The 27,970-nt window shown below is 38.4% G+C and overlaps 1 protein-coding gene across 1 annotated transcript in view; it reads left to right on the plus strand.

Moving 5' to 3' along the window:
• ASZ1 (ankyrin repeat, SAM and basic leucine zipper domain containing 1) overlaps window positions 1-27,723 on the plus strand; it is a 39,112-nt gene extending 11,389 nt beyond the window's left edge. The window contains exons 5-13 of the mRNA XM_035544334.1: window positions 8,075-8,186; window positions 8,450-8,584; window positions 11,071-11,183; window positions 14,325-14,400; window positions 14,753-14,809; window positions 20,178-20,290; window positions 25,119-25,224; window positions 25,648-25,761; window positions 27,577-27,723. Of these exons, the coding sequence (XP_035400227.1) occupies window positions 8,075-8,186; window positions 8,450-8,584; window positions 11,071-11,183; window positions 14,325-14,400; window positions 14,753-14,809; window positions 20,178-20,290; window positions 25,119-25,224; window positions 25,648-25,761; window positions 27,577-27,723 (973 nt within the window). The remainder of the gene's footprint in view (window positions 1-8,074; window positions 8,187-8,449; window positions 8,585-11,070; window positions 11,184-14,324; window positions 14,401-14,752; window positions 14,810-20,177; window positions 20,291-25,118; window positions 25,225-25,647; window positions 25,762-27,576) is intronic.
• Window positions 27,724-27,970: the final 247 nt, after the last annotated feature.

The following is a 27,970-nucleotide window of genomic DNA, read 5'->3' on the forward strand; positions in this document are numbered from 1 at the left end:
AGTTGTGCTGAAGTGGCATTGATCTACAGTACCAAAATTAAATGCCCCGTTCATTCTTTATAGGCTAAAAATTGCTCATGAAATAAGAGAAAACTGCAAACTCTGAAATAATTACAATTTGTTGCCCTCGGATAGCTGGGTGTTAAAATAAATGTCCTGCTTGAAAAAATGGGGGAAGTCTTTGCGTTATACAACTTTGCCCTGGGTGTTTGAAAACATAAGCTAAAGCTGAAAGTTTACACTTAAAAAGGCCTTTGGCTGAACTTTGAAGAAAAAAGATTGGCTTCTGACACAAGAGTTGGGAATTTTAAGGGCAAAGCCTTATTTATAAACTCAATGTGTGTTTTGCATAGTTGATTTTATTTATTTACTATCTCTCTTTGTTCCCTAAGACCTTGTGCTAACATGTGAGTTAATTCTCGCGTATTACCAGATCCAGTGTCCAGTTGTGGTAGTTCTTGCTTTCTCAAATGAGAAGGTAACTGACAATCCAAAATGTAGCATTTCAACCCAACAAAAGTAGAAGTTAGATGACAAGAGCTGGATTTTTCTCAAAAATCTTCATGCTGCCTTTTTTCCCTTCCCAGTATTTGACTTCCATGCATATTGCTCCATTATTAGAATTGCTTAGGCAGCTTAGCTGCTGCTATGTGGGGGCTTCTTCCAATGTGCTCAGAAGCATGAGGATGAAACCCATCAGACCTGGTTCTGTGAAGATTATGAAACAAAACAGATACTCTGCATGGCACTCAAGTCCTGCTTCACCCGTTCTGTTAGAGCAAGCGGAGTCTTCTATAAGAGGACATCCGAACTGTCAGTGAATTGAGATTATAGTGAGTCTTCACTATGCGATCAGTTTACTGCATATTAAGAACTAAAATTTACATTATTTGGTTGTCTCAGCACTTAAAAAACAGTGATTTTTAGGAATCTTCCCTTGCATCCACCAGCAACTGAAATGTATGTGAATTCACAGCTGAAAATATTAACTGTGGTGTAAGCTAGAGCTTGATATTTGTTCTTTCTGTGTTGATCTGGCAGAGAAGCCATATGGATTGTTCTTTGATTTCACATCGTATGGAGATGATAAACAGAAATCTGCAAATTTTTTTGACTAATTCATGAAGTGTGCATGATGAGGTGGAAGACCACTGAAAAATAACTTATTTGAAATTCAGTCTAAGAAAGAAGCTTAAGAGTGGATAGGTAAATGGTTTCTTTGCAATAGGGCAGAGCACTAAGGAGAAAGTATTAAGCAGAGTAACTTCTGTTATTTTTGTTGAATTAAAATCAGGAACTAAATACTGGTGTCTGTGAAAACAGTTTTATTGAGAAGGTAGTGTACGAAAGTAGCAGTGCCAACTGAAGAGTTTAGAAAGACAAACAAGCAAGGTATTGGATAGGTGAAATGGGAAGGTGTTGTAAGACTTGCTCTTGTATAGTAGTCTTTGCAGAGCTACTGTACTCTGAGTGCTTCATTTAAGTGAATGCTAGCTTGAGAAATTAGCTGTTTTTATCTTGTACGATTTACCTCCCTCTTGCTCTAAAATGTAAATGATATACTTAAGACTTTTGTAAGGCCTGGAAATATTTAAGCAGACTCTTTGTCATTTGTTTGATTTCCTTTTTTTAAAACTTTTTAGGCTGCAGAGCTTTCTAAAAGGTACACTAGTTTTATTAATCTTAACCCGTGACTTCGTTTTAGACAGAAGTAAAGGGTATGACCAACTGACAACTAAATTACAGAACAATTCCTAGGATTGTATTTCATAGGTTGTTTAGTAAACTTGGATTTTAATGATGATATCCTCCAAAGTCTTGTTTATATAAGTGCAATAAAAGAAACCTAATGGCTTTGCAGGTAAGGGCAGTGTTTTGAGTTGATGTTTCATGCCAATAGATTTTTGTTGAAGGACATACAAATAGGTGATGACTGAAACTTCCTTTACTTTGAAATAAGTTTTTTGTTTTGTGTTCTCTATGGGATGTGTGTGGCTCATGGCTCAATCTTAAAATTTCTAGCATAGTTGAGTCCTGGTCAATGACCAAGACCATGTTTCTGCTCTAAAATGGTTATGAATTTTGTGTCTGTTGGGAGAAAATCCTTAAAAAGTCTTTTTGTTTGCAAGTATTGTAACACTAGACTTTTCTTCTGTCTTGTTATACTTGTGTTGTGCAGATTAAAAATTGAGATTGAAGCATACTGTTATGTACAGCAATGCATGCACATTAAAGCACAATCACTGTTCAGGTCTGGTGTTAAATTGCCTACATTAGTTCACTTCTGCTTACATTCAGAGGAGTTTTAAGGAGTATCAAGAAACTTTCACAATGGAAGTTTTAGACTACTTTGCTCTCTTGAGAAAATCGTAGAACCATTTAGTTTGGAAAAGACGTCTAAAATCATCAAGTCCAACTGTAAATACAGACAATAGTGGGAGGGTAAAATTTTCATCTCAGTATTGCCCAGTTCACAAGGTAGGTCTCTCTTCAGGTTGCGTAGTCAGAATAAAGCAATTGTGTAACACCTCAGTTTTAGCAAGATATTTATTGCTACTGATAAGATAGTAAGTCTGCATTGCTGCATAATAATTTTAAAGACCTTGACGTTATCTTGGTGTGATAGTTAACTACGCCAAATGACTAATAGTACATCTCAGTAAAGGCAAATAGCTTGGGAAAAATTAATGCACTACAGTGTGTTTTATGGCCAGGGCAAGAAAATCAGGGCATTTAATACTGATTGAGTAAAGATCTTTGATCTTCTTCAGCAAGAAAAGTATTCTGTGATATTGCATATTAGACCTTGTTAGTTTGAGAGGGTTTCTTATTCTAGCACTATGAACTCACAGAAAGACATTTTATTATGTTGGTCAAACATCAATACAGAGGGACTAAATATTAAAAAAAAAATCAGATGGAAAATTACACTTAAAGTGCTGTGTTCATTTGGGCTATAACCATGTATGTCTTCCCTCCTTTTATTGAAGTTAGGAAAAAGTCAAAAGCACAGTAAATGTGTGAGTTAAAAGCCGTTCTTCCTAACTTACGAAGTGTTGAAGCTTGTTTATCACCCCTTTTGGTAGTGGGAAGGAGTCTAGACGCAGAAATGGATGATTTGGAAGACTGTACTATTTTCAGCTAGTATTGAATGTACAGTGGTACCACCAGGCTTGGTACTGTTAATCAGAGGCAGAGATATAAGATACTCTGGGACAGTACCAATGTTAGACACTGTTCTCAGAAAGCCTGTTGAAAAATATATCTTCATGTCTTGGGATGTCCCCTGAGCAGCCTTTGTGTAAAACAGAAACAAAACCTGCACTGCGATCCATTAGCATTATACCAGCAACGTTCTGTCTCAAGTATGTTCAACTTTTGGTAGTAGTGTTCGCTGTTCATAGTTATTTGCATAGAATTTGGTGGTGGTGTTTTTTTTTTTTCCACGTGATGATGTGGATCACTTATTTGTTTTTCTCTTGTACATCAGAATATGCTGTGTCTTTAGCTAAACTAGTTTGCTTGTAAAAATGGGACAGTGTGAGGAGGTAGAAGGACAGGGTAGGATGATTGAACATGTCATAGCATTTGCAATCCCCGCTGTTAATTTTTATGCTAATCACATCCTTTGTATACTTCTAGTTGTATGAAGATTGCTTTGTCTACTTTTTCATCTTCTGTGTTCTGTAGAACTTATGTATCTATTTCCTATCTGTTTTACAAGAATTATGTAAACATTGAGAAGCAGAAAGATAAAAGAATGGTGATCTAAAATGAAGTCTGAAACTAAGCCTGACGTGTTCTACCCCAACCTTCTTACTACAACTATATGCTTAATACTCCTAACAAGTTCTCGTTCAAGAAGGTAGAATGCTCTTCTGCCACCTTGCTTTTTAAAAGGTAGTGCTTTTTTAAATTAAAAAAAAGGTATATTGCAGCTCACAATACGCTGAAGTATGATATTCCAATCCTGTTTGTTGTACAGAGTTTTCCACCTCACTCCTTAAAATCCCAGTAAGCTTGAAAAGGGACAGATAGCTTTACTTCTCTTACTACAGGCACACTGTTACTGTTTCCTTTCTTGGTTATTCTCAGTTATAAGCATAACGTACATCGCTGGAGTTAAGAAACTGGCTCCAAAAGCTTCTGAAGATGCTTCTTGGTTTTCCTGAACCAGTATTCAGTTTGCAGATCAACCAATTAAAACGTTAGTGTTTTGTAGCATTTCGTCTCCTTGGGGTCTCAAGAAGAAAATATTAGACTAAATTGATAAGGTTGTTTACTACCTGCTATGTTTTTTTCTAATGTTAGTGATACATGTTAGTTAGATAATGTTAGTTCTAGGAAATAAACATCTGTCCAGTTGTGAGACTTCAAATACAACTTATGCTTTTCAAGATCACCAGGCTGCATTACTAAATTTTGTACAAATACCTCTTTGATGGAAAGAAACCCGCGTCTGGATGGAAGACATCTCTTCCGTTCCTCCCTCATTGGCAATCTTCTAGAACGGTGGACTTTGTTTAGCTTGAGAGAGTGATTCCAACCATAAGAATGTGTATGTGTGAGACATGGTGAATTCTGCACCGCAGGTTCAACTTCCATCATGCTAGATTAGTAAGTTGCTTATGTGCATTTTAGATTTGTATCTACTTTATATTGACTAACCCTTGGGTATCATGTCCAACAGGGGCAAATACCATGTGGCAAATTGCACAACGCCAAAGGACTTCACAGGTTCTTGCAAAACAGGTACACAGGTACTTCTGCAAGACAGGTTGCTGAAACTAGTGTCTGCAAGGCTCCTCAAAATGAAGAGAGAATTCTTCAGATCACATACTTGGATTGTTATCACTATACTTTGTGTATGTTTTTTTTAGATGTACCGTGTCGTCAACAAGAAACAATGGATTTTTTTGTATCTTACACCTTGCAGTTCTATTTGCAGGTGTTTTTTTTTTTTTTTTTTTTTTTTTTTTACAGGGTTGGGATAGCAAAGTTGTTTGTTTTATTCCCTAAAGCTCGTCTCCTACTTTTGGGCATACATGTAAATGGGTTTTGCTTTCCAAAGCTGTGGTTTTGTCTAAGACATGGCATGGTATCCCCTCATAGATTCTGCTGTGTAAACGCAGTTGCATATTTATGCAGTGCTGTAAATGTTTCCACCCTGAAACAGGCTGTAGCTGTTTAATTTAAGTCAGAATTGCATATTCATGTTGGTGGACCTTTTAAACATCACATTTATTGGGCTTTACTTAGAAAGGGAGAAGTACTTTCTCAGTGCCTTCCACGTCGTTGAGTTATTGCCTTGATTTCAGATGCTGTCTCTGCAGTACTGTGCATTTGTAGCCTCTACATGTTGTACTTTAGAGAAAGGAGTATTTTGTTGCCTCTGGACTTCTGTTCTGCTTTTTCAAAGAAAAAATACTGAAGATAACTGCGAGGTAGTAGCAGTGTGCAAGTTTCAAAGTGTGTGTGTGTGTATATATATATATATATTAGAAGCAGAATAAATGAAAATGGATGTGAATGTACTGTTCTTGCAGACAGAAATACTTCAAAGGTGGTAGCATGAAAAGTCTGTCACAGGCTACCCATCACCAAATAGGAATAAGTGTGGGAAGCAGTATCTGCATAGGGCAGGTAACTTTTGATTCTGTTGCTACGAATTAGGTTGTAATCAACTTCTGTGTATTGTTTAAAATAATGATGTCGATGCTTATAGGTATCTGTATGTGTCTCTATGTAGACATTGTGTGTATATATATATATATAGCATTATTTAGTTAAGTTAGAAGGACTGACTATAGAGTGTTTTTCTCCGTTTTTGTAGTAATCTTGATAGGATCGTAGGGTAATTAAGGTCAGAAGGGACATCAGGAGATCTTTAGTCCAGCATTTTCCTTAAAGCTACATCAGCTATGACATCAGGCTGGGTTACTGTCTGGCCTCAAAAACTGCTTAAGACAGAGACCAGAAAACTTTTTTATGCAACTAGTTCCACCAATTGACTGTTTCCTATTATAAGAAAAATATTTTCTTATATTCAGTCAGAACTTCTACTTTTGAAAAGGTTGATAGGCTAAAATGAATTAGTTAGAGACCAGTGCAAATCTCTTCTTAATTTCATTACCAGATTTTTCTCCTATTAAATGTGTTTTGAGAAGGTGTAGTTACCTTTCGTTTTCCTTATTTCCAAATAATAGATGTCTTATTCACTCTATCGTAAGGTTTCTTTACATTTGTATGCCTGTTTTTTTCAGTAGACTTTTAACTGTGCTTATGTAAGACAAAACATTAACCTAACAGAACCTTTTGTGAATAAGAAATAACAACAAAAAAAAAATAGAGCAATGCCATAGTTCTATCAATATTCTTGAAGTAGGCAGAAAGTCAGCATTTTAAGGCATCTGCTTCGGTATACATATGCTTTTCGGGGTCCCTCTGGTGGTCAACATTATACTTCAGAAACTGTTAAAGTTCAGGAAAGTCCCTCAAATTGCATCCTTGCAACATAAAATAAACTTTTGACAGCAAATTTTTGTCGTGAAGCTGTACATTAAAGATACATAACACTTTCAGGAAAAAAAACATTGCATTTTAAGATACAGTAAATAGTAATCAGACATCATTAGTGAAATATTTCAGCTTGTAACTTTTTAATTCATAGCAACGAGAAAATCAACTCTTCTCCAACACTTCAATTCTGTAGTCTTATTCCACTAAAGAGTAAGTGTCAGGCATCTCAAAAAATACTTTTCTAAATGGAAACATTTGAGGAATATTTTTTTTTCTTTCAGAATATTCAAACCAATCCACTGTGGTTTCATTTTACAACCATAAAAAAGCATCTAAGTAGAAGCATAAGATCAGTAGACTGTTGTCAACACAGTTCTGGGATATAAAAAAATAATGGGAAAGATAGTGTCTGTAAGTACTTCCTACTTGGGCAACTGCAAGAAATAATTCTATGTATATATACATGTGTGTGTATGTATTTACATAATATACCTGTGTGTGTATAGGGAGAGAAAGTGTCAACACTTCAGGGAACAGAGAACAAAAATGAGGCGAAGGACAAAAATATTTTGATACACATTTATTTTTACCATTTAAAAACTTATTTAAAAAATACCATTTAAAAAGATATTTAGTGTGGCGTTTCTCTGTAATTTTCTGAAGACTTTACCTGAGTATACCCAGATAACATTTTGAATGTTAATTGTGCTCATGCATCCTGCACTCACATTGCAGCTGTGCACGCTCGCAGGAGTTGTGTGACCTGTGATTCTTGGCTTATATTGTTTTCACCAGAGATAATTTTGCAAGTATATCCATAGTTGTTATTTTTAACCGAATAGTTAACGAGAAGAATATTATGATTTACAACTTGCCTTCCACAAAACTGCAGTAAATCTTTTTGGAACTTTCAATTTAAATTAAACCATGTATAGAATTAATCACTTTAACCGTGTTTCTCTAAAAAACAAAAAGTTTTTGAACTAAAAAGTGAAGGTGCTACATTTTTTTCCCCCTGAATTGATGAAAAGAATGGGCAAATTGGTAATACTCTCTGCTTTTAATAAGGTGTGGAAACACTGATCTACAGCTGTGCTTATTCCCTGACTAAGCTGCTCCATATGCTAAATGAGAGGCCCACAACTGGGTCTCTGGTAGCATCAAAAGAGATGGTCTTTAAAGAGGAAAAAAAAAGAAGTGTCATGTAGTTAAGAACCAAATCAGAAATGGTTTGGTCACGAAGTTCCTGTGCTTCATGTCTGGGAAGTGTTAAGGATATTTTTGTTTTAATGCACCATTTGACTCGACTTCCTTTCGTTTAGAAAATAAATGCCAACTCTTAAAATGCTTTAAAAATGCTAACTGATATAAGTAAGTTGCTGAATCTCTATGTTCTGTTAAACTGAACCTTGTGGTAAAGTGTGGACGTGGTGTCGTGGGCTTTCTTCCTCTGAATTGCAGTACACATAGACCATCTTCATTGAAATTGAGGTGGCCTCCTTGATAATGCAGTGAGATTTTAACATCTTGACGTTCTTGTCCCCGTTCCTCTCAGGAGACAAATGACTCCATTGATGTATGCAGCTAGAAAAGGCTATTCTCGTGTTGTTGGTCTTCTTGTTGCTCATGGATCACACATAAATGCCCAAGATGAAAATGGATATTCAGTAAGTGATTTACTTCCATGTATTTTAACTAAAGTTTAAAAAATAATTTAAAAGCAGGAACCCATAAGCTTGTTTCTAGTGTACCTTCCGCAAAAATACTCAGTTACGCTCCTTTACCGTCACCTTGAGATTGTTTTGCACTGTCTTTGTCTCCAGACTCTGCCATGTAAGAAGTTACGAAGGTTGTATTATTGATTGAACCTCCTATTCTTTTTTTTTGCTTCATATGTAAACTTGATAAAAACAAAACTGTTCTTATGCAGGCATTAATATGGGCAGCACACCACGGACATAAAAATGTCATTTTTAAGTTGTTGGAGCTTGGAGCTGACAAAAACCTACAGACTAAGGATGAGAAGACAGCAGCAGAGCTAGCAAAAATCAATAAACATTCAGAGGTACTTCACTTCTTTTTGAGATGCAGATTCTGTGGGTTCGGGTTTATTTCATTGTTTGTTTGAGATTGCCTCAAAAAACTTCTGTAGAAGTGTTACTTTAATAACTAAACTGTAGCAGCCAGTTGCATACATTTCCTGTTCCATCTGTGCTGACTATTTTCTGTTATATCCCAACTTGTGACAGTGCTTTCAATGCTTTTAAGGGTTTGGTTTTTTTTTGTTTGTTTGTTTTTAAGTTTTGGGATAATTCCCTTTTTTCTGTAGAATCCTTGACTTTGAAATAGAGATTTGACAAGGGATTATTAATGTTGGTACTGTTGATATGAGAAGTAGTAAAATAACTTGTTTTCTTCTGTATGCCCAAGTGTGTGAAAGAATGCAGATATTAAACTATTTTGCAGTGTATAGTTTCTGATTGAATTTGGAAGGTAAAAGGCTAAAGCTAAAAGGGGGAAAAGGGGAGTCAGCGGTATGTACTGGCTGTCTTCCAAATATGTTCTCAGGAGAGAAGACAGTCTAAAACAATATGAATTGGTCATCAGATCATTGGAAGAGCAGCAACTCATTAGCAGCGTAAAGAGAGCTGCTGAAAACAGCATATATTTTTCTAAAATAAATCTGCTTACTGCTGTTGGTGGATGATGCGTGGTGGATCAGACAAACCAGGCTTGTGTATTTTGCTTTGAGTTGCTCTTGCCAGTGACGTGGGTTTTTGCAGTGTCTCTTTAAGAATGTTACTCACTTTAGTGAATTGGGAATCACTGTAATTAGATTTTTTTTTTTATTGTTGTTATTTCTTGTAAGGCTACAGGGCTAGGCAGGAGCAAAAGTGTTAACTATGCACAAAGTTGTCAGCGTAGGCTAGCAAGATCAGTGTATGAGGCTCAGTGATCTGTCAACTCAGGTTACTGAAAGGGGCTACAAATGCTTTCTGCCTTTGATAAATGACTTGTTCAGCAGGCTGTGGCCATATAATCTTATAACATGACTTTGACATAAAGGGAGAACAGGCTCCTCCCGTTTCAGAGGTGGGTCTTGCCTCTTGACCTGTGAGGTGCTAGCTTTTGTACAGTTACTGCAAAGTCTTGCAGATGTTACCGAGATATTTAATGGTCCTAAGCTGCAGATCAGGAGTCTGCTCTTCAGCCTGTTGGCAGCACCATGGGTTGTCACATAGGCTGTGGCTGCAGAAACTAGATCTGGGAGGACGCTTATTTTCTTCCTTGCATATTTTACAGACTTTGGCAGGGATGGAGTTTTTCTTCCTAGAAAAGCACCTCACATGGTGCTGTTTTAGATTTGTGACCCGAACGGTGTTGGTGCCACAGCAGTGGTTTGGCTGTTGCTGAACAGTGCTTACACAGCATCGCTTTATGCACATGCACCTTTTCTGTTTGTCACTCTTCCCCTGCCAGTGAGTAGGCTGGTGGGAGCACAGCTGGGTGGGCTGAACTGAATTGAACTGACCAAGGAATTGTTCCACATATATAACATCGTGCTCAGCCAGAAAAAAAAGGGGGGGGGGCTGTTGCAAAGTAGGTGTTTCTTAGAGACTGGCTGGGCATCGGTCTACTACTGGGAGGTGGTGAGTTACCTTTGCATCACTTGCTTTTTTTTGTTTCTTATATTTCTTCACTAATTAAACTTTATCTTGACCCACTTTTTTTTCTTGCTTTTGGTCTTCCACTTCTATCCCATCACTTTATGGGGAGTGAGCAAGCAACCACGTGGGGGCCTTGTTCGCTAGCCAGAGTCAGTCTACCGTGTACATATGTGTGTGTGCACAGAAAACTGGCTGGTCACCTGAATTTCAAAAGAGTGGTCTCACCATTCCTTTGGTCTTTTGGGTGTTCTACTTGTTCTGCTAGATTCTCTAGTAACTAACTCATGCAGGGGCAATTCAATTTCTGGAATCCATCACCGATGCATAATGATATTTGACAGAAGGGTTGCATCTTAGTCAGTTGAAAAAATCCTTGTCCATCAGGTACAGTTAACTTATATCATCAGCTATAAACTGCTAAATGTTGGGTCCATGTATGCACTGGAAATGGAGGTGTTAAAACAGCTTTATGCTTTAAGCTCTTCGGAGGTGTTAAAACAGCTTTATGCTTTAAGCTCTTCAGAGAACTTACTCCCTTGAGGGTGTAGAACTCTTGTCTACAAACCGCTAATAATTACGTTGGTGTACTGCTGCTTCTGAAATGCCGGATGCTAGCTCTTCCAGGACTATATTACATACATTCTCTTGCTTTGCATCAGTTCATTGTTGAGCTTTGATTTTGATTAATTCAGAAATGCTCTTGATAAACTCTGTGGGCTTAGTCTTAACTCCTCACTGTAGTTGTTTTAGAGAGAAGAAATAGCAGATGTTTCATGTTCCCTGTGTGTAGTAATTTATGATAAGTCTCTTTGTAGTCTGTCTTCTGTGTATTTCTTTACACATTTTAAGTTAAATAATAATTAATTCATTTTGGCTCTTTCAGATTTATAGTTTACTCTCTTTGGCTGTAAATCACTCGCAAGGGAAATACCATGAAGCGATTAAGCAAGAGGCTATCTACAAATTTCTGACAGCTGTCCCTGACCACAGAGTTGGGTAAATAAAGTCATAGTGTAACTTTAGTTTATAAACATTCCTGAGAGATTGTATTTGTTCATATCAATGTGATTAAGTTTTACTGATATGTGTTGCATCTATTTTGGAGCACTACCAAGAGTCCACAGTAAGTATATTAACGTACTCTAAATTTTTCAAGACCGCATAGTTCCATTGCATTACGAACAATGAGCATGCTCTAGATCTTTTCTTCCTCTGACTTGATGTGAAGTAGGGGCAGAGTCCAGTGCCGCTTCAGTTTTTTTCAGTGTTATTAAATCTGTGTGCACCCCTGTTAGATACTCCTTGTGTCATTATCTTCATTTGATAGTAAATTTCAAATACTTTCACTGAATGCTTGTTTTCAGTGTTAGTCTGTCAGGAAGAGCTGTGTCCTGTTCTTTTTTCCATGTGTATTCAGACACTTGTGTTGCCTTGAGGAAGGCCAAACACCTGAGAAAGTCCAAGTGAAGTATGAACAGCAGTTAAAGTCCAGAACATTGATATCTGCATGCGTCTGACTCTGGAGTATGCAGGTGTTCTTTGGGTGAACCGAGCACCTGCTTCAGCAACTTTGAAGATGTCTGATATTGTTTTGTATCAGTACATAAAGCTAAGAAGTCCTCAAGAAACAGTCTGCTTTCCTCTTTGAGCTACATAGTTTTCAGAAGACAATTTCCAGAGCCCATAGTCTCTGTGCAGTCTGTTCTGGTTGGTCAGGTTGATTTTCTGTGTCCCTGCTTAGCCAGGTCATGCTGAATTTGAAACGCTGTGGTCCTGTACCATGAGGCTGGCTGTAGGTCACAAGTTAGCAGTTCAGAGGTAGTGTCAGAGCACCTCGTTTCAGACAGAGCCTCATCAGGTTTTGTTGTTAGAGGAATGCTTACCTCAATAAGATTTTTATCCTCTGGGGCTTCAACTGTGGTCATCGTAGAGGTACTTCGTAGAGCTGAGGGTGAAGGTTTGGCATTGTGGAGTCAATTGTCTGTGTTTCCCTCTTTGTTCTTGCATCTTATTAATAAAATAAGGAAGTAAGTTAGCACCATGCAGCAGTTATCCAAATTCTGTGCTGTTGAAACCTGATGGTGGCTAGAGGGCATTCTATCAGTGCCTTGGTAATCTTGATAAGCTTTTAAAATAAGACACTGAAATCCTGTAGCCCACTTAACAATAGTTTGTGGCAGCCAGATACCCAACCATGCAGATGTAACTCTGTATTAAGCAGTTTTGCACTTCCAGGATTTCAGTGCGTTAGTAGGCTTTTTCTAAACTCTACCAGTTTTGTCTGCATCAGTAAGCATTTCTGGTGATTAGTACAACTCCTCGTTTCAGAAAGCGGTCTCTCTGAGTCTAATGGATGTCTGGCTGTTAAACTGTGTATGTGGGAATAGGTGTTTATCAATTTACACATACATAAAGAGTGAGTTAGGTTTTTTCATCTAATGATAGTCAAGAAGTACACTGTGCTTTTGTTTACTCAACATCATATTTCTTCTAGCTGGGTGCCTCCTTCCTGCCGTTTGTCTGCATAACTTTCATCACAGGCATCGCCAGTTGTCTTCTAAATTTCCATTTCCTCTCTAACCTGCTCCTAATGCATCATCTAGTACTGGGTATGAGTTGTGCCCCACAGTGCATGGAACCTGTCATAGATGCTGCTCTCATTCATTTCTGATCATTAGGTAGTGAGGGTAGCTTCAGTTGTTGCCTTCTGCTGTCCTAAATGAGAATTGTCCTGGCTCCAGATGCCTGTACTGTTCAAGGAGGCAAACATCTGTGTCAGGAATTTGCTCTCTCAGACTCCTAGACTAGTCTTCTCTAAAGAGTCATCTTGTTGAGAGCCTTTCAAGTAAACATACAGATGCTGAATAAATGTCTTTTCCTTGTACTAGAAGTCTTGAGTGACCAAAGGACTCCCGAAACCTATGCCAACTAGATGCTTTGAGTGCCTAAATAAAAAGCAGAATTGATCACTGCAGACTGCTTACCTCCTCTCCACAGTTTGGGGGCATCAGCTTTACACATTATGTGAATGTATATGCAAATTGCTTACTTCAAAGGCTGGCTGTTGTGGTCTTTGTGGTGAGGGGAAGAGGAATGGGGGGGGGGGATAATAACACAATTCTGCACAACTTCGTGGTAGGGACAATATCTTTAAACTCTACTAAAACTGTTTTAAACTCTTCATATATTTTGTCTGCTGAAATTGACCCTATACGCCCACAGAATTATCGAGATTCTAGGTGTGCAAAATTGAAATGTTTTCTTATGTATTCAGAAAAAAAAACTTTTAACAAATTTTAACAGTAGGAACTTAATGACTTAGCCTTTGATGTGAAAAGGAGGCAAACCTTAATTTCAGGGCCAACAAGAAGACAGAGCAAACTATCTCTAAGCTCAAGATTTTGGCAAAGGATTGCTATTGCAATTGCAGTAGCCCTTTTTGATTTTTGTATCATTTGCTTTTCAGTTTAATTCTGTTCATTACAATTGTTCATCTAATTGTTGAAAGCTGTTTAAGCTTTTTAAAATTTTTATATCTTGTATTAATGTGGGGAATTCATGTTTTATCTTTGTTTATAAATGTTAAACTTTGAACTTACTATGAGTTATTCTGCTTCATCAGTCTAACTTCTGAACAGTAACCTTCTGACAACAAATTGTTACTGGACTGATGTCTGCTATCTTTAATACAGGCATTCCTGTTTTCTTGATAACGTTTTTTGGTTTAAATGGAACTGGTTTAAACGGGTAACAGCTGTGGGCTGAATCCAATTTATATGAAGATTAGCTGATAGGAACACGCAGTTTATCTTAAACTGCACTTAGAAATTTTTCAGGCTTTTGTGAGCAACTTTAAAATTCATTCAGAACGTGTTGCTACTAAACAGTGACATTCATTTATGAAAGTAGTTTTCTTTAGGCTTAATTCTACTTAATAGACCAAAAATGAAATTATGAAATTTTGATAGGTTAAGCTGCACTCCGTGATGCTTTTGAGAGACTACTGTTATCAGTAGGTACGTGCAGGTTTGAGTCTGACAGTGCTTTGCCTGGGATTTTTTCTATAGCGTATTGTTGAGGATATCTTCTTGCTTTTATTTTCCATTGTTTTCACCTCGAATCTTATTATATTTACAGTTACTATTCAACTTTTGATGACATGGAAGTATTTTTACATGGTCTTGGTCTAGAACACCTAATAGGGTTATTGAAGGTAAGATTGTGATTTATCTGCTATCTGTAAAGGAATTGTTGAAAACAAATGCACCTTAAACATCAGCAGAAGTTCTATCACTTTTAGAATATTAATTCAGATAAGTGTATTAATTTCAAGTTACATTTGAAGTGTAAAGGTCCACTGCAGTGGATTAATTTTGGTTATTAGTCAGTCACAACACTTGATGTTTCTAAACTGGAGGACTCTTCTGTTTCTTTGGTAATGGTATTGTGCAGTTGTTCTTGTATCTGAAAACTGAAGTAAAACATAAGTGGGGAAAAAATTAAGTGAAGTCAGTGTTTTCTTTTGAAATTATTTTTGATGACAGAAAACCCTTTGCCTTATACAGGAAAGAGATGTATATTTAAGGCAACTTCTGATCATGCAAAAAGAAGAGTTAATACAGGTCAGTTTACTACTCTGAATTTTTTTTTTCCTTTTTCTTAAATGGCTTTAATATGTTTTCCTTAGAAATGTCTAACCCTTTAAGAATTCTTTAAAGGTCTGTTTTCAAAATCTTATACAGCAACTTGAATTTTAATATATAGAGAGATGTTTTCTAAAGTATGTAATTCCACAGACCAGCCTCAAATTCTGTGAGTTGAATTCTTGGATATTCTTTGCCTGAGTATGAAGGGGAGGCCCCCAGTATTCCTTTGCTATAATGATGTAGGAGTTGGGGTGAGCTGGAAATAGTTCAGTTTGGAATTTTAGTTGTTAACTTTGGTAAGTATGTAAGTATGTTTTCCCTGAACGGAAATCAGTGCTAGTATTATCAGTAGATAATCCTAAATAACCACTTTAAATGTGGTCCAGTTTGTGAGGTGGTAGTATCTTTGTAGTATCTTTTGTATTGTGGGATCTCATATGCCACACAGACTCGTAAATCCTTAACCAAAAAAAAAAAAATTGATTTCTTACAGTTTACTACATTTGGGAAGCTCAGTATTTCACTGTTGTGTAGGAGAAACTGATAAGTTATTGTAAGGTTTCAGTTTGTAGTAGAAATAAGGTGATTGCATTTTCCTTAGACTTGTTAGAATTACCGCTCTGGGGAAAACTTCCTCTGCTTAAAGGAGGATACCATAATTAAATCCAATCTTAGCAGTCTCTTTAAAACAATGTAACTAGTTCAGGCTGCAGGATACTTCCTAGCACTCTATACCTGATCCAGGACGCTGAAGAGGCCTTCTTAAACGAGCTGCCTGCTTCCTGCTACACATGCTAGCCACATACATCCTCAGTGTAAGCTTTTTTCCCCTACTCTGGTTTGGATACCTTGTTGTTTTACCCTGGGACAGTACCAAAACATCCATGGTTCCATGGACGCATGTGTTCTAGCAGGCGGAATCAACATTTATCTGCAGCTGTTACCGTTCTTTTAGTGCTGGTGTCGCAAGGATGTTTTGCATGAAGGTTTATCTTGTAACTGAGTAGACCTGGTGTTGTCAGTTTTTTGACAGAGCTCAGAAATACCTGTATTCTCAGAGGGGGTACCTATGGGGAGTTTTGTCGATCAAGAGGTTTCTCTAAGAGTTCATGTAGACATAAATATTACAAGGCATGTCAGCATCTGTGCTTTTCTTGAAGCTTTGGGATTGTGTCTGCTGGGCAGCATCGCAGTGTGGGCTTCGTTTGAATCCGTAAAGCCCCCCCTTTACAGGAATTTCACTCTTAAGACATTTTTGTGGTTTTTCTTCTCGTGACTGTGAGCTGCTCTCTCTTGTGATTGCGTTAAACTGCAATACATGTTCAAATTGATCACCTGTTTTGGTGTTGTAATCATTGTTACTTGTTTTTGTCATGGGGACTTTGGAGGAGGGGGAGAGGATTATGGACTTAAGTGAACAGCTGAGCCTTAGCGTTCCTTCACTGAAGAGACTTAATATTTTTCATATAAACTGCTAACTTCTGTTTCAGTGTTCTAATGTGTTTGGGGCTTCCTATTACAAAGAGAACTTTTGGGGACAAACCGAAATAAATACCTGGATCAGCTGTTCTTGCACAGGAAGACCATATCTGTAGGAGCAGAACTTTTTTGCCTCAGCAACAACAGGAAGCAATACCTGGAAAATAAGTCATGCTTTGTGCATGGACGTAAATTAATTAGTCTTCAACTCAGGATTTTTTTTTTAATGATATAATGCTCCTGGGTTCTTACCACTTCATAAGTTACCCTAAATTCTTGATTCTAGTTTTAGAGCTCTAGTAACAGTTTCTCCGCACTCCACTGATAGAAAAAATCTAATCTGTTTCCTCATAACTCTAGAGTTGAAAGGTTTTAGTGTGATGGCAGATCTACCACTAACAGCCAGCTCTTTTAAAGAGCCTGGATCTTATTACTGCAAAGATTAATGATGACCTCTGATGGATGCCTCTGAACCATGCTGCTTTTTATCCAAAGAAGTGGAGAAAAAATCCTGTCACTAACATGAGACACTTTCCTCCATCAAACAATATCAGAAAGATATTTTCTCTGTAAATATCTTTATCTGTATTCTACAACAGAGCCTAAACAATGACTCTTTCAAGCTGAAATCCTTGCATTCCTTCAAGTTATAAACTGTTCCATACTGAGACAAGTCTGTTCAGTATACTGGGCTGTTTGGTTCTATGCTTCTCATGACACTTAGATATTTGGGGAGAGGGGCAGGCGGGCATCTTTTTTGAGTATTCATCTCAGAAGACAGTGGCGCAAATAATTTTATTTCATGATGCATTTTGGACTGAGAAGGCTCTGTTCTCGCATGTCACGTCTGTTAGTTTAGAATAAGAGAAATTGGCATGCTGTTCTGGATTTGAGAAAGCATAATAAAAATCTAACACATCAAGATATGTAACCCAAGGGTTTAACTTCATCATTGGAGTTATTTGGTCTGCATACTTCCATATCATAGTACCAGGATTCTCCTTCCTCTTCCACCTTCCCCCACAAAAAAAATGCATTTTATATTTGGGAGAATATTTTAAGTTGTTTAAAAAAAAAAAAAATCGTGACCATTTGGGCAATATGGCAAAGATGCAAGACTTAGTGTGTAACCTCACAGGTGTTATCTGAGAAGTATGCTATCTTTTACTTGAGGTAATGTTATTCACCTCTTCTTTTATTTCTGTCTAAAGGATGACAGAAAAGTCATGTTGGTGCTGGCACATGGGTTTTCATGGATTTCTTGGTTTGTTTTTGTTTGCGTGAAGTGTTGTTAGCTGATGTGCCTAAGATTGCATAGTCTATTTAACAGATACAAGCAACTCCTGGTACAACACTTCTGCGTTCTTAAATGTGTGGTTACTTCAGCTTACTTAGTTGGACTGCAGAGTACAATTGAACTTACACCAGCTTAAAAGCTTGCTTACCCATAAAGAAGAAGAAGGGTTTCATATCCTTCTCATTCTGTGCATTTTGTTATCACGTGAACGGTCAGATTCTTGGTAAACCCTCCCGTTCAGCATAGATGGGCTGGAAAGGGAAAATATGCCCGCTTTGGGGAAGTAGATTGCACTGATATATCCGCTTTCTTAAATTCTGCACCTAGGACTTCTAGATTCAGAAAGGACTGGGGTGACGGAGGACTTTATCTATAACGACTTTTATGACACTCCTTACATAATAAGCCATATCTTCAAGGTGTGGTGGTGCTCAGTCAACTGATTTGCTCACAGAACAAAGTTGTTTTATTTTCAGGGATACAAATTACATCATAGTCTTGATACACTGATCAGAAAGCTGTATCCTGACGTTTGTTCCAGGAATGAGAAGATTGCATCAAAATCAATTCCAATTATCTTAATACTTCCTGCTTTAAGCCAGATATTTTTAATACTCAAGAATAACTGCCACTCTGTCCTTGGAAAAGTTTATTTGATGTGTTAATCATAACTAAAAGTAAATTTGCTGCTCATAAATCAGGTTACTGCTGTTAGATGTCACTTCACTTTGTAAACATTAAGAAAAAATTAGTTCATACTAGATAGGGCTCCACAAGAAAAAGTTGAGAACTAATAAATTTACAGCTCCACATAAAAAAAGTTTATTTCTAGGAAATCCAGATTTTTCTATCTTAAGGCTGCTAGTGATGTTTACCAAAGAGACTTGAGTACAGTCTGTTCAGGAACCCATGAAAACCTAATGGAAATTGCTGAAGTTAGATCTGTACTTGTCTGTAGATCTATAACATCTGTTTGAAATGTCTGAAGAGAACTTGTGATCTTGTAATTATGTGATATCTGTCACTTCTGAACACCTGGCAGAGAACTTGGAGAACTGCTTTTATGGAGCCATGATGAACACTGACCATCAGAAACTTCTGTCTCACGTAAACTGTTTCTCTGGGCACCTTCTTGTCTGTAGAACTGCTGCCTGGCACCATCCGTGGCAGAGAGACTGCCTGGCGTTTTGATCTGATGTGTATTGCCAGCCGGTCATTCAAAATTCTTTCTGCAATCATAGAGTGGGTTGGAAGGGACCTCAAAGACCACCCAGTTCCAACCCCCTGCCCTTGGTAGGGACACCTCCCACCAGACCAGGTTGCCCAAAGCCCCATCCATCCACAGCTTCTCTGGGAAACCCATTCCAGTGCCTCACCACCCTCTGAGTGAAGAATTTCTTCCTTATATCTAATCTAAACCAACCCTCTTTCAGTTTAAAGCCATTACTCCTTGTCCTATCACTACACTCCCTGACAAAGAGTCTCTCCTTAGCTTTTCTGTAGGCCCCCTTTAGGTACTGGCCTATAGTACCTATAGAAGGCTGCTATAAGGTCTCCCCGGAGCCTTCTCTTCTCCAGGCTGAACAACCCCAGCTCTCTCAGCCTGTCTTCATGGGAGAGGTGCTCCAGCCTCTGACAATCTTCGTGGTTCTCCTCTGGACTCATTCTAATACTTTCGTGTCCTTTTGTGCTGGAGGCCCCAGAGCTGCACATGGTGCTCCAGGTGTGGTCTCACAAGAACAGAGTAGAGAGGGAGAATCCCCTGCCTTGCCCTGCTGGCCACGCTTCTTTTGATGCAGCCCAGAATGCGGTTGGCTTTCTGGGCAGCAGGCACACGTTGTCGGCTCGTGCTGGGCTTCTTGTCAACCAGACCAATAGCTCCAGAAAGCCGGAGGTCTGCAAATCGTATATCTTACAGATTTCTGAGGCTGCAGCATGGAATTTCAGATCTCAAGAACATGAGTGAGAGCCCCCTACATCCCAGCTTTGGAGTCTGTGGCGTCCCTGCAGTCTGAAGTTGTAGAGTGGCCCATTCCTGCTGAGTCTCGGTACTCAGCTGGAGAATGAGAAATGAAGTCATAAGGACTGTATAAGCCTATGTCAAGTAGCATTTAGGCTTATGATATCTGCTCTCAATGTGAGGTGAGAAATGTATTCAGATTTTATAAGTATGCTGTCTTTCAGATACATAAAAAGTCTGCTTTTATAGAGTATTTTATGGTAGCTGAGTCTTTAACAGAATCGCGTCTTAGATGATTCTGAAATACCTAAGCATAGCATCCTAACAACATGAGGGTACTTAAGAAGAAACGGCTGTTAGTTGTTTGTAATAAACAGATTTTTCAAAGTGCGGTCTCAGTTTTGACTCCTCCTGGGTTCTTGTCGTTTTGGTTTCCATCATTAAATAGTTTAAATTTTGTGTGTTTTTCTCCTTTCAAAGTTACAAACATTGTAGTTGACTGCATTAACTCAAAAGTAACTTCTTTTGACTCAAGTAGTAGCGAACTGTTTTATGTTTAATATATATTAAAACTAAATTATAAATCTGAAATGACTTTTTAAATTTAGATTGGCGTTACAAATCCTGTAGATCAACAGAGACTCCTAGATGCTATTAATGAGCTACAAGTGGAAGAAATAAGAATTGGAGATCTCCCTGAAGTAGTGAAGATGGAATTCAGGTAATAACTGTGTATCTAAGGAAAGTAAAGTGAAATACAAACTATTCAAGTGACTGCAATGTTTTCTTTAGCACAGAGCTAAGATTTTCTCACACCTTACCCCATGTATAAGCATTCATGCGAGTTAGTGGATTTTGAGAGGTGGTAGTCTACATTTTTTACAAAGAAAGTTAGAAGCCTAGATTATTGTTCTTAGGACTCTGTTTATGGGTTATGTTGCAATCTTATGCCATTACTTTGGTCATCTGTGAGTGATAAATGCCTTCTCTGTACTCCAGACAGGGTTACATGGCCTTGCTGTGCTGGGGTTTCACTAGGTGTGTTTATATCACACGTGGCTTCTCTGACTCTAGCATTAACTCGTTCTTTATTTTTTCTGATTAGCTTCAGTGAGCAGATTTTTTTTTATTTCTTCAATGAAGTGGAGTCTTGCCTTCTTCCCTTACCCATGTTTCAAGTGCATTTTAGACCCTTGCAGACTCTGATGTGGTCTCTCTAATTCTCTGTTGTGTCTGTAAACAAGACAGACTCTTCTAGTACTTAAATTTGAGTTTAAAATGCAATAAAAAGATGTGCAGAGAGAGAGAGAGAGAACTTCTCTATAGGGCTCTAGTATCAACTCTACAGTACCTGTTGTACTTTATTCTGGTATAGTCTTGTGCAGTCCCATGAAAGCCAGGCCTGAGCTGAGAGAAGCATCCTCCAGCAGCCTTATTAAACTTCATCAGTCCCCTAAGCACTGGTAGAACAGTTCCCATATCTGCCACTAAAAGAAGATTGAAGGCTGTAGTAAGTGTAAAGGTGTCTTAAGGTTTCTTAAATCTCTTATCCTCTGTTTTGCTGTGTAATAGTTTTTCTAAAAGAGACCTAGACTTGACTTTAGGTTCTCCCTTCTGGGAGATACCTTCTTGTTGGCCAGTGCACTACTAGTCAAGAGGGTAATTCTTGCCTAGTAGCTGCACTACTCCTCCGTTAGCTGCTACTTTTTTCTCCACAACACAAGGGAGAGCTGTCTGTTCTATGTGGGAGCTGTAAGGTTAACCTCATGCTCATGTTGTTCGTTGGGCTGAAGGGTTCAAGTGCATTCTGTACGTTACCCTCCATCCTTTGGAGGCAACTGAATCACACTGATGCTGTGCATTAGCCCTCATGTCACCATGTGGTCCCGCTATATTTTTTTTTTGTGAGTCTGTCTAGTACATTTTCCACTCCTGTCTAACCATTCTTACATAAACTGCTTGCTCCCGGTGCTGACAGCGTGCCTGTTGGTGTAACCATTACTGTGTTGATACAAAAGATCCTTTGCAGCCTGTTCAAAGTACATTTTTGCACCATGATGCCAAGTTTGAATTGTGGGATGTGAGAGGTTATGCGAGGCTCTTGAAAAGGGAAGCCCTTGAAAGACTGAGGTGGGCTGGGAGAGGCAGGTAGTCATGTTCTAATACAGGGCCTTGATGCTGCCTTCTTGTCTCTGAGGAGATTGCTCTGTCAAAGTTAGTACCTGTTTTCATCTGAATTCTCTTCTGGAAGCAAACCAGTATGTGTTCTCTAAGACTGAAGAGCTAAAGTTCCAGCATGCCAGAAGGTACAAACCATCACGATATAGATACACATCTTAAATATTCTGACAACACCTGAGCCTTTCCTATTAAAATAGAGGCTTTGCTGCTGAGCTGAGGAAATAGACCCGGCATCTGGGTGTCTCAGTGTCCGAGTTCGGCACCATTATAAAAGGATTTTCATTCTTCATAAAGGGAGCATTAGCTGCAGTTTGAAAGGACTTTGTCCAGTTCAAGCTTCATGCATTTTTTTATGTTAAAAATTATGCTTTTTCAAATTGGCCTGTAGCGAGCGGTGTTTGGTATATGCACTCAGGCAGTACAGCTTAAAAAAAAAAAAGCATAATAAGTGGAGAAATAAAAAAGTTACCAATCATTGCATGCAAAGCCACCGGGGGGGTGGGGGAAGAGAATTATAATATGTATGTCGGGTACAGTCATACACCAGTAATGTGGTCATCAAAAAGATCTATTTGTACAGTATGGATTTAGAACATACATTGTTTTCAAAACCAGAAAATCTCTGTTTGAGTAAAGAGAAAACAAAATATGACAGCACTTGAGTTAGGGCGAGCAATGCATGGTTTTATAGAAAACATCTTGACATGTATTCTAGGCATCTGACCTTGAGACTAAAACATAGGCTATGTTTACCTGCTATTACATAAAGATTTTACTTGCCATTTGTTCAAAGTCGTTCTGTGAGAAGGAAGATCAGTCATTAAGTCATAGAAAAACTAACATAGTAGAAAATGTTGAACTGATTGATTATAAACTCAGAGTGTCTAGCACTGTTTAGCCACTGATGTTTTGACAGCCATTAATGCTTTTTAAAAGTGATTATATTTTGAAAACATTACTTCCATTTGGAAGTATTTGGAAATGGAAATAACATGTCACCTCAACAGATAGGAATTCCATGAAAATGTTTTCTAAGATCTATATTGGTATAATAAAGAAGTTTTGCAAATATTTTTCCCTCCTTTTCATGTCCATGAAATACTTAATGTAGGAATTCTGGAGGGATTCTCAAGAAAAATAACTTATTTTGTGACAGAACGCAGAAGGTGCTGCAACTGATCCTAGCTAGTTAAAAAGGTATCTTTCTAAGCGGAAAGAAGCAAATATGAAATGAAAACTAAAGGAAATCAAATAATTCCGGAACAGGTATAAAGCAATATAATCCTGGTTGTGGATAATACCGAGTGAGAATTGTGTTCTGCTTTTATTGTCACACTTTTCCTTCTCCCTTCCTGACGGACCATCTTGGTGGAACAAGTCCTAGGTGCAGAATGGTTCCCAAAGAGTTGAGTCTCCAGACTCGCCTGTCCTCCTGTGTAGATGCTGCAGTAGATCAGGCCCCAGGCTCCCAGCTGTTTTTAGGAAGCAGTGTTTTGCCAGTAGGCAGCTTAATATTGCTTGTTTGGGAGGTGTGTTGTAGGAAAAAGTTGAGAGCTGAATGAAAACAATCTGTGGGCTAAATGCAGCCTCTTTTTAGACACTTGCACACCATGGGCTTGTAGCTTAGTTTAGGTGTTTGGCAAATTGCTTTTCGACCTTTTTGCCATCAGAAGAGGCGTGCAAGGGGATGTGTGTATGTTGTATTTCAGTTTAGTAGCAGATTGCTCTAGGGAGAAGAGAGAGGTAGAGGTTTCAATCCATTTACACAGATCCTCCCCTAGATGCATTGAAGTCCTGCGATAGGGAAATGCCAGCTTAAAACTGTCCTTTGTTTTGGGCCTGATGTTACTTACCTAAATCAAAGAATCACAGAATTGTAGGGGTTGGAAGGGACCTCGAAAGATCATTGGGTCCAACCCCCCTGCCAAAGCAGGTTCCTTAGAGCAGGCTGCCCAGGTAGGCGTCCAGACGGGCCTTGAATATCTCCAGAGGAGACTCGACAACCTCCCTGGGCAGCCTGTTCCAGTGCTCCGTCACCCTCACTGTGAAGAAGTTCTTTCGCATGTTGGTGCGGAACTCCCTGTGCTCTATCTTGTGGCCATTACCCCTTGTCCTGTCCCCACAAACCACTGAAAAGAGGTTGGCCAAATCCCTCTGTCTCCCACACCTCAGGTATTTATACACATTGATAAGATCCCTTCTCAGTCTTCTTTTCTCCAGGCTGAACAGACCCAGGTCTCTCAGCCTGTCTTCATAGGGAAGATGCCCTAGGCCCCGTATCATCTTTGTGGCCCTTTGCTGGACTCTTTCCAGGAGAAAATGGCTTACAGCTAGCTGAAACTGTTCTCTGGGTGACAAAGGCACTTTTCAGAAGTTTCAGGATTTGAGAGTTCACTTGTTAAAAGCAAATGGATGATCTTACTTAACATGCCCCCTCCCCCCCCCCCCCCCAATCCTTTTCTTTTGCCCAGTCAATGGCAGCAACTTTCTGGCTTGCACCATGACTTACAACTGACACTTAAGGTTCTTTCTGGCACATAAAATAAAATGAATTGAGTCACTCTCACATGGGAGCTCTGAAAACTTGGCATTGAAGTTAGCCTGTTAAATTTCTATATCCTTTCCTCCACTCTTTGGTGACTGATCGAACTAATGTTCAGTTATCTTCCTTTCTTTTGAGCACTAAGTATACTTTTTCTTCAAAGTAAATAACATAAGGTATTTTAGTCTTGGAGAAACGTATTTTCAGATCCAGGGCCCAAGTCAGTAACAGATTCTTCATTCTTTCACTGTGCTGGAGACTAAGTGACTCCACAAGAATACTACTATTTCCCCCCCAAAAAATCCTTCTCAAAAATGTAATCTGTATGTAATGAATATTGATATGTCAGCATAAAGTTGACTAAGCTCTCTGCTTCTGGTGTTGGAAGACTGATCTGTATGCCCACATGCACAGGAAAGCAGTGTTACAGGGTTATTATGCATAATCTGGTATAAAATTTCTTAAATTGATTAAAAACAGGATTGGTGAGAGTGAGAAATAGAAGTGGAGGTCAGTAGAATGTTTCCCAAAAGAGTTTGGATGACACTTTTTCGGCTTTGTGTGTAGCTGAATATTCCAGGTAACTTAATGATTTGCTACCCTTTGGGGTGGGGGGAACAGACGATCAAAGTAGCATAACTTGCCAAACTTGCCAAGATGTTAAATGTAGTATTATGTGTTAAACAGGATAGACTTTTTTTTTTTAATGTAATAAAACTGCATGTCTGATTCACTTACTAGCCGATGCTGGAAATGCATAGATAATTTTAGCTTGTGAAAAGACACAGCCTTTTACAAATAATGGAATATGGTTTTGTTTTGGTAGTGGAGACGAATGCCTCAAGTTCCTTCAGAAGTTGAATAAAGAGTGTAGCAAGCTGACTGTTCCTGTGCAGACCATAAATAATCATTTTCTCAAAAATTCTCACAAGGTATTCAACCAAAGGGAAAAAAGAATTGATTTAGAGTTTGGGGAACAGCATTATTCTATGCCGTAAAATGAAAAATACGAATACTAATCAAATGTCTTGATCATTGTTAGTTTTCTAAAGCTGTCCAATGCTTTCTCTCTAAAGTACAATTATTTTTTAAAAATTTATTTCAGAGTTAAGCTGCCCTATTAAAGAACATAAAGCTGTTTCTCAGTGTTTCCCCTGACAGGGGAATTCAGGTGACAGGAGCTTCCCACGAAGGCTAGAAGAGCAGTAGATCAATGTCATGCATAAATCATACAATGAAAACCTAGCATTAAAAAAGTTACGGTTTTTTTCTGACACTGCCTTTTATACTACATCAACTAATTAGCATTAAGTTATAATTTGCAGTAATTCTGGCAAATAACTGACTCTCAACAGATAGTACTGCAGTGGGCGCCAACTGAAAGGTATATTGAAGTCTGCAGAGACATGGTTTACAATGTTGAAAGGTTGGGAGAAGAAGTTGCCAGACTGAAGGACCTCGTGGAGAAGGTGAGAGTGAGGCCGTTACTGCAGCCAGATTTCTGTGTGCAACGTATCTTGAATGTGACAGCCATCAGTGAAATGTTCTGTACCTTGGTCTGTCTCAGCCACTTTAGCTGTAGTTTGATCACTGCATCCACCGCTTGTACCCTTCTTCCCACCTTTCCATAACAGAACGTGAAATAAGCTAGGATGTTACAAAACAGTGTGGAGAGTCTCCAAATGAAGGAGTAGTCAATCTTATTCTTTCTACCACAGCAAGGAATTAAGTGGGAACTACTCTTGTGCACGTGGACAGCCACTGTGGCATAAACCACTCTGAATACTTCTTAATTAAGGAATCTTTTGTTTGGAATTATTGACTCTCAAGGAAGATACTGCAGTTTTATGGATTGAATAGGAGGCATCCCAGATAACTTTGCAGAGTGACAAAAGAAGAGGGTGGGAGAGGTCAAGGCTAGATGTTAGCACCACATCAGTCATTCTCAGACCAACACAATGATACGCTCTTGTCAAGTGGGGTCACGTTAAGTAATAGGCCAGTAAAATGAATGGCTGCTCTGGTAGAGTAAATGGAGCATCAGTGTCAGAAAGGAATCTGTTACTGAATGAAGCCATGTGGAACTCGGACCTTAAGTATAATGCTACTAATGCAATTTCCTGGAGTTCAAGTAAATTTAATGTAATATAACAGCTTTCTCCTAATAAATCACTTAACACCAAATATATTGAAGAGGTTCTAACAAAGAACTCTTTAGCTCTTTATGTTCCTTTGTTTGCATATGCAGAAGTCAACTGCATGTATATATCTGCCTCCTGTGTGTGTGCAGGCCAGTTGCGAGGGGCTGCGAGGACCTGAGTTAGGTGCTACTTGTAATTGGCTGTCATCTGAATTGGAGGTTTTATAGCTGTGAAGATGCAGCACAGTGTCTCTACACCGACTGTTAAACAGGCATTAAACATTAGCCATCCAGTTATTTTGAAAAATGTAATAATTCCCGTTCTACTAAAATAGTGTAGTGTGTTATGAATGTGACTGAGGAAGACTGATACGAAGCATTCTAACGCTAAATTTCTGGTGGGGCAATATTGAATCACTGCAGAGCACTGAAACATTTATTATGAAAAGTGTCAATGTAAATGAACCAGTGAAACCTCTTAGATAGTAAGTTAGTAGAAATTCCCTTAAAATCTGCAGTAGTATTTCCTAAGCTTCGTCGTTACAAGTTTTTGCTTTCAGTATGCATTAAGTGCATGGCATTCAATTTCTGAAAGTGTAGTAAATGAGGTGGCCTGCCAAGCATTACATAGTAAGGGAGGGAAGCAGGATTTACCAGTGTTTTCACTTCATGACAAGGCTGCACTCAACTTCAGCAGGCATTTGAGCAGGCACTTGTATGGTACTTTCCACTCTCCCTTTAGTTTCAAGGAGTCTTTGAAAGCTCAATGAGATACGTGTTTAACTGTTGTTTTAATAAACAGTTCTTCTAGTTATTAAATAGCAAAAGTCCTGGTTAAAATATTTGATGATTGGAGTTTAAATGTTTTGGTGTTGATTTTTTGTACTGTCTGTTAGTATGTTTTACTCCTGAGGAATTCAGTTTGTAAACAATTTGTTTTCTAGGGTGTATTGCTTACAGAATCATTGCACATGAGATAAGATAAAGGCTTCCACATTGATTTCTGTTGAAGTAGCGCACGGACACAGAAATAATATCTCAGTCCTGAGAATCTAGGATTGTGCTTTATCACATACTTCAGAAGCTTTCACACTAACTTTTTTTCTTTGTTGTGCTTTCTACATGAACTTAACATCTGCTTCAGCATGAACAGAAGAATGACCCCAGTCGAGTGGTATTCCCAGAAAAAGCACCCACCTTGGAAAAAAGATTAGTAAAAATGGGAGCATTAACATTGTTCGGGTTTGGTTTTTTCTTCTTTATAACTAAGTTAATGGCAAAGAAAGGCTGACTTTTGTTTAGTGCTTTGAATACTTTTGGAAAATTTCGTCCCATTATATTTAAATTCAGTATATGTAACTGAGCTGAACTCGTGAAAATTACTGTAGTTTTTCATTGTATCCATAACATTTGCACCTAGTAAGTACTTCTGGTCTAGAGTCAAAAATAAGATCTGCTTACTTAAAGCTGTCTTAAGATTTTGTTTCTGGTACAGACAGTAGGTACAAAATCTCAAAGCTGCTTTTTTGCCACAAGGT

The sequence above is a fragment of the Cygnus atratus genome, chromosome 1 (genome assembly GCF_013377495.2).
Source record: "Cygnus atratus isolate AKBS03 ecotype Queensland, Australia chromosome 1, CAtr_DNAZoo_HiC_assembly, whole genome shotgun sequence".
In the NCBI taxonomy this organism is placed as follows: Eukaryota; Metazoa; Chordata; class Aves; order Anseriformes; family Anatidae; genus Cygnus; species Cygnus atratus.